This window comes from Myotis brandtii, unplaced genomic scaffold (genome assembly GCF_000412655.1).
Source record: "Myotis brandtii unplaced genomic scaffold, ASM41265v1 scaffold34, whole genome shotgun sequence".
Classification (NCBI taxonomy): Eukaryota; Metazoa; Chordata; class Mammalia; order Chiroptera; family Vespertilionidae; genus Myotis; species Myotis brandtii.
Window position 1 is genome coordinate 3,982,523 of NW_005363098.1, and position 12,179 is coordinate 3,994,701.

Here is a 12,179-nt window from a genome sequence, read left to right on the forward strand (position 1 = left end):
TACAGACTATTTTGTGGATAAAGAGTAGATAATTGGATACAATATTTTAAAACATTCTGTAGACAAAGCTTCCTCAAACAGAAATTTAATCCAAAATATTACCATGGAGGGGGGATTAAATACATTAGAATATGCTAACGGACACTCAGCTTTTACTAAAAATAAGATTCAGTAAGATCAAGGAAATAAATATTATAGATTATAAGCTTCAGCTGTTAAAATTAGAAAACTAAGAACCACATAAGATATTTTTTTCTAGTAGCAATATATGTAATCTTCATATTTATTTTTTATTTATTTTTAAATTTTATTTTATTGCTTAAAGTATTACAAAGAATAGTACATATGTCTCCTTTTTAAGAGTAGTCTTATTACAATATAAATATCATAAGAGTTTAACAAATGTTTTAATAATGTATTTTACTATTTCACACACATATACATACAAATATTTAGAAAGAATCCATATCATCTTCCGTTTTTAGATGACAAGAAAAGTCTGATGTCAGTCTTTTGTTTGAACTTATATAGAAATAACTTGAAAATAGTTAAGACAAATTTTTAATCATTTTGGTGTATGACTGGGTCCAGTTTTATTTTCAGTAGTTTTTTTATCATTTATTTTTAAAAATATTAGCTCATTATGAGAAAAATTTAAAATTTACTTGATCCTTAAGAGTCTAGTTAAAACATACATGGCATATATATGTACTTATAAAATAAATATCTAAGCAATAATAAATATTTTGTTCCTTAAATGAGGTAGATAAGTTAAAATATTCGGAACATGACCTACATATTAAAAAAGAAAGAAAATAGTAATCACCAATTCAATCTGTATAAATCAGATAGCTGGATAGTTTTTATTTTTAACACATTTACCATATTTTTCAAGTACAGGCCTCTTAAATACATTTCTACTTTCCAAAAGCTTGCTAAATTGAAATTCAGCTTTTTCATTTACTTAATCATTATTTAATCTACATAGGGAATTTTACCAGACATTTGCAAGTAAACCAAATGTACTAATTTTTCATTTTTTATGTTTGTGGTATTTTCCCTTTACATACCTCATATAGAAAAATATATCAGGAAAAGGTATTAGTCTTCAGTTGTTGTAAAATAATTAATTACTTAAGTGATAAAGAGTTAATAAAAATTTCAAGGTCTGCTAAAGAATTATGAAGCCCATCATTCATATCTTGACTTCTAAGAAAATTTTTAAGAGTAGCTAAAGCAGTTATTGCCTCATTTTTTGAGGGTAAAGGAAGTTCAGTTCCCAGAGACCCACCATCCTCCTCTTCATCAGAAGTATAAAATCCAGTTTCATCTGATTTACTTTCTTTGGTCCAGACCGTATCACCACTTGGCGCTGCTTCACATGTCTCCAAGTCATCGTCCAGGGCAGCATACTCTTCGATAGATAAACCTTCAGGAAACTCCACTCCCGCTGCTTGGGCGTGGGCAACCAAATCAAGACCAGTGTTGGACTCTGTATTCGTCTTGTCGCTTTCTCCCTGTTGAGATTTGAATCCTGCCTCTTCATAGCTCTTAGCAATAGTCTCTGGGGTTACAGCCCTCCAACAGAGATGCAATGTGTCAACTGCATCTAGTAGGGAAAATGTAAATTCTTTGCTGCCTTCAACAGAACTTAAAAATTTCTTGATAAGACAATGTCGATATTTGATTTTAAGGCTTTTAATAACACCTTGTTTCATAGCTATAAATTTGGGAGACAAACATGATGGGAAAAATGCTAACTCAATGGACTTCAGGTTCTTTACCTCTGGGTGTGCAGGAAGAGCATCAACAAAAATCACAACTCTTCGTTGCTGGGCTTGAAATTTCTCATCAAGCTTCTGCATCCACTGTTCAAATATATCTGAGGTCATCCATGCCATTCTGTTAGCTTCATAATACACAGGCAACGATTTTATTCCTTTGAAACAATGTGGATTTCTGTTTTTCCCAATGATAAGCAAAGGAAGTTTTTCGGAGCCATCCATGTTCGTCCCGACCACCAGGGTTATTCTGTCTTTGCATAACTTTCCAATTGAGCATGTTTCTCCTTTAAATGCAAATGTATTTGTAGGTAACATTCGATAAAGCAGTCCAGTCTCTTTTATATTAAAAACATTTTTAGGATGATAATCATTTAAATAATAAGGAAGTACGTTTTGGTGCCACACCGCTGAAGGGTCTACTGATACCCCTGTAGCTTCTACAGGTTGAGCTCTGAATACTAAACCATACCTGGATTTAAAGCGATCCAGCCAACCATTACTACACTTAAAATCATTATGTCCCAGTTTCTGGGCAAAATCATTTGCTTTTAGACGCAACATTGGACCATTAACTGGTACATTTAGACACTGAGCAATTCGGTACCACCTCATTAATGCCTCTTCCAGATCTGTGTAGAAAGCAGTTCTCAGTCTTTTTCTCTTTGGATCAAATCTCAGAGATTCAAAGGCTTCTAGAACTTTGTCTTTATTCTTCATAATAGAGGACAATGAATTTTTCTTTATTCCATATTCAGCTGCAATCTCTGCTTTTTTCTTGCCACTTTCTACTGCATTTATGATGTCGATCTTTTCTTCAATGGATAAACTTTTCTTCTTTTTCACTGTTACGGGGAGAGTTGAGGCATCTGCAGAAGCTTCTGCCATCTCAACCAGCACTTATATAGAGATTTCTCCTCTTCCTGGTGTCTGTTTCTTTAATTAAATGTCTTTTCCTGTATGACACAATTTGCTGCTTTCTCTCCCACTTCGTACATTACAAGTTGGTACGTGTATAATAGTCTTATTCCTATTGATGACTAAATATATATTTTTTCAAAGGATCTAAATAAGAAAAATGTTATATGCAACTAGAATAGTTTAGAAGAAAAACTTCCTTCCCAGGACCTTGTGTAGCTCAGTTTATAGTTTATTCAGAGTTTCAGAAGTCAAGCTAAAATAGAAATCTCATTATCTCAAACCTGTCCAGTCCTGCTGATATATTTTTGGAACTTCAATCCTTTAAGACGGTTCACTTTATCCATTTGCTCATTCAACCTCCTATTAATTCTCCACAGAAGGCCTCAGAGATAAGAACAAGTAGCATTTAGAAATTTTCATGCAAAATGTTACCCATTAATTTCCAAGTCTCTTCAGGGTAGAGAAGGAAACGGTAGAATCCTTAGGGCTTGACAGTATGCCTTCTGTCTCTTGAAAATACAAAAACAAACAAAACAGCATTTTTAGCAATATGTCAAATGAATATGAAAAATATTTACACTAATGAGTTATGCTTTTAATAATAAACAAGAATGGGAACATGTTTCTGAAAATACAATAGCCAAAGCAGGAGAAATGCTTACCTTCTGAAGAGCCTCTGTAGAAAGCTCTCTAGCTCTGCTCTGTGCATTTGAATTTTCACTTGCCTTTGAATGCTTTGTAATATATACTTCTGAAATAAACCAGACAAATTTAATCTGTTTTGAAAATGTGGGCTGACCAAAATTAAAGAACTAAAAATGATGCTGGATATATCTTTGGTGGCTATTTTTCACATGAAGTCACAGACTGCCCCCTCTGACTTCTCTAAAAGAAAAACATAGTCAGACAGTAGTCACAAGGTCCAACTTTTAATAGCACATGAGAGACAGTGTCTCCTTTATGGGAATCTGGTAGAAAATGCTTCACTAAAAATCCAATCAAGTGAATTCATTACATAGTTTTAAAATCTAAATCTTATTCTATCTAAATGTATCAATTAAAAGTATCTACTAATTTTTGTATCAATTTGATGCATTAGTCAGATGCACAGAGGCCAGAAATACTTGACAAAATGCATAAGAATAAACAAATTATTAAGAGGATATAAGGCAGAAAAAGACCTAGACTACAAAGGAGAGTGACCATAGGTCTTAGTCTCTCTACTCCCTTATCTGTAAAATAAAGGGCTTATCATAGTGTAAAGATATGGGCTTTGGTGCCAGGCACATTTGAATTGACAAATGACTCTGCCATTTAGTACTTATGTGATCCTGGGTAGTTTACTTAATTTGACCTCAGTTTTCGTACTTGTAAAATAGGGGTTAACTATAGCATCTGCCTCAGAGGATTATTGCACTTTCAATGGGATTCAATGAAAGAGTGTAAAGCACTTAGCAGAATATTTAGTACCTTAGAAGATATTCAGTAAGTGTGTGGTGATGATCTCATCATCCTTACCTTCTCTCTAATGCAGCGGTTCTCAACCTGTGGGTTGCAACCCTTTTGGGGGTCCAATGACCCTTTCACAGGGGTCGCCTAAGACCATCGGAAAACACATATATAATTACATATTGTTTTTGTGATTAATCACTCTGCTTTAATTATGTTCAATTTGTAACAATGAAAATACATCCTGCATATCAGATGTTTACATTACGATTAATAACAGTAGCAAAATTACAGTTATGAAGTAGCAACGAAAATAATTTTATGGTTGGGGGTCACCACAACATGAGGAACTGTATTAAAGGGTAGCGGCATTAGGAAGGTTGAGAACCACTGCTCTAATGTCACTTTTGTTGTGTCAGTCTATAAAATTCAAGATTTTACAATATGGGGATTGGCAAAAGGAGGTTTATAGTTTATTTTTGTATTATTATTTATGAATTAATTATTGTATTATTTGTTTTTTCCCCCTGCAAATAACCAGAAACCTATTTTTGCCCACCCTGTAGATACTGAAAGCAAAGTTTCTTAAACCAAAGAGTACTGAATCTATAGTCTTTAGAACTACTGCAGACTAAGATAACAAGCTAATTTGATATGCAGGTGTTATGCTGTATGAAATAGTGTGGGTGCTCCATTCCTCTAGTTTTTCTCCCTGTACTCCTCAGTTTCAAGTGGCATGTGCATATTTTTTTTTGTTCAAAATTTTTTGAAAAAACTTTTTGTCAAAATTCCTCTGCCTTTGTTGTCCAAATCAAGAAATAATTTTTATCATAGGAGTTACAACCAGTTAAGGAGTTTACCATTGTTGTTATTTGCAAGAAAGATCCTAATAATAATTATGATAGCTTAGGCTTTAATTTCTAAACTGGTTTACTTCCTATATTCCAAACAACTCAGGAGTAAGGTCAAACTGGATTTCAAAGCTCATCCTATATAATAAAAGGCTAATATGCAAATAGACTGAATGGCGGAACAACTGAACAACCAGTTGCTATGACTGCGCTCACCACCAAGGGGCGCGCGCGGAACATGGCAGGTGTTGGCAGCAGGCGGCAGAGCGTGGAACATGGCGGGTGTCGGCCACAGCAGGATGGTGGAGCAGGTGAGCGGGGGTGCCAGACCAAGGCAGGGCACCAGCTGCTGTCATCAGGGCAAGCCCCTGGTGGTTACTGAAATTCTCTGCTCCCACTGCTGGCACCCGGGGCCAGTCCCAATCGCTCGGCACCATCAGCGGGTGCGAGCGGTGGCTGCCAGCCCTGATCACCCCTGAGGGCTTCTCCACCTCCCCCTGCTCCTGAGGGGCAATTGGGGCAGCAGCTGCCACTCGCACCCACTGACGGTGCCAGCCCCACTTGCACGTTCCTTTCAAGGTGCATGAATTTGTGCACTGGGCCCCTAGTCCTAATATATATAAAGAGCTAGGTGCCATCATGACTGCACAGGCGAATGGTCACCATGAAGTGCATGGAGCACCTCTCGGTCACCCCCCCTCTCCTGACCCCCAAGCCATTCACCATGAGGGGGAGGCTGGCAGCGAGGCAGGACTGGGGACTGTTGAGCAGCAGTGGTGGGCTACTTCACGGGGTGGCCGTGAGCTTAGCGGAGCAGTCACCCAGGTGGCAGCGAGTTTTGAGAAGCAGTCGCGGGGCAGGGGAATTTCGTGGAGCAGTCGCGGGGTTGGGGGAGCCTCGCAGAGCAGTGATGGGGCGGGGGGAGTTTCACGGAGCATCTAGCGGTGAGCTTTTCGGGGCAGCAGCAAGCTTCACGGAGCAGTCGAGGGGCTGCGAGCATCACAGAGTGTCCTGGGGTGGGGAGCTTCACATAGTGTCACAGGGCCACAGAGGTCATGCGATGGAGGCCAGGCTAGGCCTAGGGACCCTAACCGTGCATGATTTCGTGCGCACTGGGCCTCTAGTATAGTTATAATGTGGTTGAGTGCAGTCGGAATCAAGGCTTTCTAATGTCAAGTCTACCATTCTTTTCACTATAGTACAGTGTCCTTGAACCATACTGGTGTGGCCTCCTCTGATAATAGTTACACATTCTATACCCCCAGCACAAAGCCAAAGTCAGCATTTCCAATGCCTATCCAAACCTAACAACAACAAAAGCAATATCAGACCTCCATAGAAGAACAGGCCATTATGAATTCTGTGAACACAAATAGCAACCGAGGGAAGGATAACTTTTGTAAGTGAATAAGATTTTACCATTCAACTAAAAACATTTTTTTCTCATATATTGGCTCTCCTGTATGTTTTTTTTAAAATATATTTTATTGATTTTTTACAGAGAGGAAGGGAGAGAGATAGAGAGTCAGAAACATCAATGAGAGAGAAACATCGATCAGCTGCCTCCTGCACATCTCCCACTGGGGATGTGCCCGCAACCCAGGTACATGCCCTTGACCGGAATCAAACCTGGGACCCTTCAGTCTGCAGGCTGACGCTCTATCCACTGAGCCAAACCGGTTTCGGCTCTCCTGTATGTTTTTGTGTAATTTCCTATACATTTATAGTTTCAAAGTAAAAATTTATGAATATCTTGTTCTTATTAGGAAGATGCCAACCTTTAGAAATTGAGGTAGTAAGAACCAATTTTTATGTAAAGACAAAATCAAGCAAAACTATTCTTCAATCTCCCAACTTTTCTCATTTCTTCCTTTTTTCTTCTTTTCTTTTATCCCTCCTTTTTTCCTTCTACCTTATTTCATTTGTCAGAAAGAAACCCTATTATCTCAAATCACAAGGATTAAAGAAAAAGTAATTTGAATTTCCTCCCTTACCACATCCCAAATAAAGCAATATAATATACATAATCAGAGATTACTTGTTATCTTGATCAAATTGAAAAGTGATATGTTGCCCAGCTGGTGTGGCTCAGCAGTTGAGCATTTACCCAGGAACAAAAGGTCACCAGTTCGATTCCCTGTCAGTTGTGGACTCCATCCCTTGTGGGGGCCATGCAGGAAGCAACCAATCAATGATTCTTTATCATCATTGATGTTTCTATCTCTCTATCCCTCTTCCTTCCTCTCTCTCTAAAAAAAACAATAAAAATACTTTTAAAAAAGAAAAATGATATGTTTATTTAGGAAGATATTAGGTTTTTTTCTGATAGGTAATAGCACATATTTCCTTATAAAATAGTAGTAGAAGCTATAATTTTCCCTGGTAAGATACAATATATCTTTATTCTTGAAATAACCACATTTCTAATCAGACAAGCTAGATTTTTTTTCCCTAGAAAAGAATAGAGCATCTACTGTCTAATCAAGAAGCTGACATTTTCTATTCTCCCACAATATTATGTTTGGGCATGTGGCAGCAGGTAATATTTCTCAGAAGTACTCATTCTCTCAATTAAGCTCATTAATCATTCTACCCTTAAAAATATTACAGCAGAAAAATGCTGTACTACATGTTAGGAACTATTTTATCTATGTTAATAATAAAGCTAACTAAAGAATAAAAATAGGCATTCACTAAAAAAGACTTGCCAACTGAACCCAAAATAAAGAAAACAGTGGTCAATTCTACTGGTCATAATAGAAATGTAAAACTTCTTTCAAAATAGGGGATACCTTTTTGGTTTTGGTTTCTGCCTGTCAGAATGGCCATATCTAGTGTTTGCCAGAATGCAAAAACATAGGTTATTAGGAGGCACATAAATTGGTTAAAACTCTTGGAGGGCAAATTACTTATATGATACAAAAATCTTAAAAATGTCCATAACTTTTACTCAGCAAGTCTATATCTGCAATTTATCCCCCCCAAATAATTATAGATGTAAAAATAATCTAGCTTACACATGTATTCATTTTCTATTGCTGCATAAAATCACCACACTTTTAGTGGCTTAAAACAACAGCTATTTATTATCTCACAAGGCAGAAAACAAGTTGCTAGTCATGTGGGACTCTTATCTGGAGACTCTGGGGGAAAACTGGCTTCCAACCTCATTCAGGTTATTTGCAGAATTCAACTCCTTGTGGATGTAGGACTGAGGTCCTTGGTTTTTTGTTGGCTGTCAGCAGAGACTGCTCTCAGTTCCTGGAGGCCTATGTCAGGTGCTTGCCTATGGCCTTCCTCAAGTCAATTCTCTCTCATGCTTCCAATTCCTCTGACTTCCTCTGCTGCCACCAACAGGAGAAAACTCTCTACTCTTAGAAGGCCTAAGTGATCAGTTCAGGTCCACCCAGATTATCTCCCTTTTGATTAACTCAAAGTCAACTGATTAGTAACCTTAATTACATCTGCAAAGTCTTTTTTTGTATATAACCATCATGTGAATGATATTCTATCACGTTCACAGGGAAGAGAATTATACAAAGTGAGGATAATTGGAAATCATCTTAGAATTCTACCACACTATAATATTCCTCACATCTACACTAATAAAAGAGAAACATGCAAATTGACCATCCCTCCGCAATGCCCACCAGCCAATCAGAGCGAGTATGCAAATTAACCCAACAAATATGGTGGTTAATTTGCATACACAGGCGTGGAGCAAAGGCTGAAGACAGCGTAGAAGGAAGCCAAGCGCTGCAGAAGGGAGTGAATTGTTAGAGAAGGGAGGGAGCCCAGGCAGCAGAGACGGAGCGGAGCCGAGGCAGCGGACACAGGAGGGAGCAGGGCAGCTGCAGGAAGCCCTATTCTTGCAGGAATCTTCCTGCAATGGGCCTCTAGTTGTTTTATAATTATAGACAAGACTTAAAATAATCTAAATGTGCAACCAAAAGGATTAGATATAAATTAAGGAAAATCTATGCTAAATACTACTGAGCCACTAAAGGAGAATATTTAATGATGAGAGGAAAATTCCATACTATAATAAGTGAAAAAAGCAAAATGCAAAACTATGCCAAGAAATACAACATATACTTAAAATTGCAGGAGGCCAGAGGGTCATGGCTATTCCTGTAGTGCTTAGTAAACAGAAGGTTCTCAATAATGATTTGTTAATGAAGAATAAATATATGTGCATAGAAAAAAAGACATTAACCAAAATGTTGAATGTTGACTCTAGGTAACGGAATTATGATTAAGTTCAGGTTTTTTTCTCTTTGTAGTTAAAACAATGTCTACTCTTATGTTCTACTCATTCTACCACTCGTGGGCTTCTTTAAGTGTTCCATTAATCAATATCCCTTAATAAAGAAATTGTTCCCAGAGAATTATACTGTGCAATCAGTAACTAATTATTTCTGCATGAAAAGGGGAATGCTAATAAAGAGTGATGAAAATATTACAACATTACTGGAGTTCCCCACAAAAAAAATCTAAAGGTATCACCTTCCTCTTTCATTGAGGAAATAATATTGATACACAGTATACAATATTCAACATCTAAAGCAAAGAGAAAAGGTCATGTTCACTTTTACTTCATTCAGAAAGGAACAATAACAATATCCTTTAACTCGTTGCCTCCTTTCCTTCTGGCCAATAAATGAGATAGGCTGCCAGAGTTCCTCATAAGCCAAATGAATACATGGTACCTGATTTTTTGAAAGCTGAATAATAGACAATAACAGTGCAAAGATAAATACGTAGAAAATCCCCTTGTCATAAACATATACGGCAGGCAGCTATTCCTTTCTTACCTCTCCATACATAATTGCCAACTGAGAGAAAAGTAGTTATCATCTATTCCTCCTAAAAATGGTTAAGTAGAATTCCCTAAACTCTAGGGGGCAGAGGGAGAGGGAGGAGGAAGAGGAGGAAGTGGGAGGGTGGGGGAGAGGAGGGAGGAGGGCGGAAGGGATGGAGGGAGACCGAGAAAGATAGATACAGAGAGGGCGGGGGGAGAACAAAGGTTGGGAGGAAGGGAGGTAATAAAGAAAGGAAAGAAGGAAGGAAGGAGGGAGAGAAGAAAGAGGGAAGAAAAAATGTCTCCATCTAAGCAGAGTTAGGTTTAAAATAAGGTCTTTCAGTTAGTATGAAAAATTTTCCCCAAATCTGAAGAATACCTGTTACTGGTTCCTTTTCCCAAAGAAATTGCATAGACTTTCACTGTTTTCCACCACCAGCTGAAGTAGCTTCCAGTGTTTTCTTCAAGCCAACCTGCACTCTGATTTCCCTCGGGGCAGCAGAAATCATGGGGAAGATTAACCCTGTATATAGCTCTGCACACTGCATATGAGGACTAATCATGCACAGTGCCAGGATCACGCTAGACTGAAAAGTACCTAACATGATCCACAGCACCTCCACCAAGCACAAGTTAGCATTAGTTCCAAGTCCATCAGAATCTCTATCAAGGCCATCAGCACCTTCCGAGGACATCATCCATCAAAGGACACATAACTAAAGCAAGTGTCCACAAACCTGAGTGTAACAAACTAATAGTGAGACTGACTGCAATGAAGCTACGTGTCCCCAAACTCAAGACAGCTCGCAGGAGTCCTTAAGACACCAGTCAGCCCAAACAGTTACGTGCACATCACTCCAGCACCACCAGCACCGCGGCCGGCAGCTCCTCCTGGTCACCTTTGGGAACTCCAAGAACCCTTGTCCTTAGCCACTACAGTCCATTCGGTTCCTATACAAGAAGAGCAGTAATTAGTCTAATTGGGATCCTTTTCTTATAATTGAGAAGACTAATAGGATGGCTCTGAACTGAAAGGCCATAGTAAGCTCCAGAACTTGTGACAGTTTGGGTGAATTGGCATTTATATTTGCTCTTTTTTAAAGAACAGAACCATTTAAGATAAGGGCTATTGATATTCCATTTATGTTTTGGGATTTCAGTGCTATTTCTGTTAGAGGAGATGTCCTGGAGATCTTAGAAAATAGATATTGTTATTTTATTTTTGAAACATTTGTGGTGTCATGAGTATTTACTATTCACGGATATGGAGAAGACATCTGTACACAGGGATATACTGTTCCCTGAAACTCCCTAGAAATTTATAGAGGCAGAGTCTGCCTTGGGGCACTATGTTATATATATGGATAGATAGATGATAGATAGATAGATATAGATATATAGATATATATGGAGTGCACTGTTTGTATCCCTTCGCATTTCTAAAGGAAATGGCGGTAGAAATGAGCAGCCACGCTGTCCGAGGAAAAGCAGTCCAGAACCTTGAAGGGAGGCACGTGTGGAGGCGTCAACTGTGTACACAGCATGTACAGGAGCGTCAGGGGTGTCTCGCACCACTGAGGAGCCGTACTCTCCCTCCATTCATACTCTTCCTCCATTCGGTGCGGGGCGAGGGGGAGTGTCCGGAGTACAGTTTGGGGGCCTCAATTTAGGAAACTACAAAGGGCTCTGAGAAAAAGGGACTGTCCAGCGGTGTCTGTGGACAGGGCAGTGATCCACTTAAGAAGTAACGGGGCAAGCAAAGAAGGAAAAAAAAAATCGGTTCTATGGATCAATAGGAGCAGGAAAGAAAAGTACGGGGATCCACTGTCAGCGAGCGAGCAGAGCAGAAAGTGATCGCAGACAGAGCAGTGACGAGAACTCGGGGATGCCCGCGGCCGTGGTGGTCGGGTCTCCCCGAGAGGGTGGGCGTGAGGACGTGGCCGGGAGGGGGCTCCAGGCGCCCAGGAAGCGGCGGCGAGGCGCCCGCAGCGCATCTGCTCCCGGACCCCGCATTCCCTCCACCTCCCACCCCCGCGGGACTGGAGCAACCTCCGTGCTCCCCGCAGCGGAGAAAGGAGCTTGGGCTCTCCGGGGATTTACGGGGCGGTGAGCTACGTCCGCCTCCACCCTCCCGCCGCCGGCTCACCGTCTGTTGGGGGGACGCCTAACGCGCGAGGCTGGGGTGTGTGAATGAGAAAGGAGGGATGCTGAGGGCTCCTGGAGACCTCCGACCCGTCAAGCTCAGGCCCGCGCAAGCTCCCAGCTCTGGCAGGTGCCTCGGAACCCGCGTACACGCCCCTCTGTGATCCCACCGAAGCCAGAAAATTACCCGGGCAACCGCACGGGCGGAGCCCCGGATGTGGTTGCTAAGGCCGC

At 39.9% G+C, this 12,179-nt stretch overlaps 1 protein-coding gene across 3 annotated transcripts; it reads right to left on the reverse strand.

Moving 5' to 3' along the window:
• Positions 1 to 360: 360 nt before the first annotated feature.
• TIGD4 (tigger transposable element derived 4) lies at positions 361 to 12,173 on the reverse strand. Of its 3 annotated transcripts, none has more exons than XM_014543894.1 (3): positions 11,950 to 12,173; positions 3,365 to 3,453; positions 361 to 3,211 (listed from the first exon to the last, which is right to left on the reverse strand). In XM_014543894.1, exon 3 carries the CDS (start codon positions 2,667 to 2,669, stop codon positions 1,131 to 1,133), a length of 1,539 nt encoding a protein of 512 aa, XP_014399380.1. In that variant the 5' UTR covers positions 2,670 to 3,211; positions 3,365 to 3,453; positions 11,950 to 12,173; the 3' UTR covers positions 361 to 1,130. The 3 variants fall into 3 exon arrangements, with proteins under 3 accessions (XP_014399380.1, XP_014399381.1, XP_005871479.2); XM_014543895.1 differs by lacking the exon at positions 11,950 to 12,173 and adding an exon at positions 4,173 to 4,196; XM_005871417.2 differs by lacking the exon at positions 3,365 to 3,453 and having other exon boundaries at positions 12,133 to 12,159.
• Positions 12,174 to 12,179: the final 6 nt, after the last annotated feature.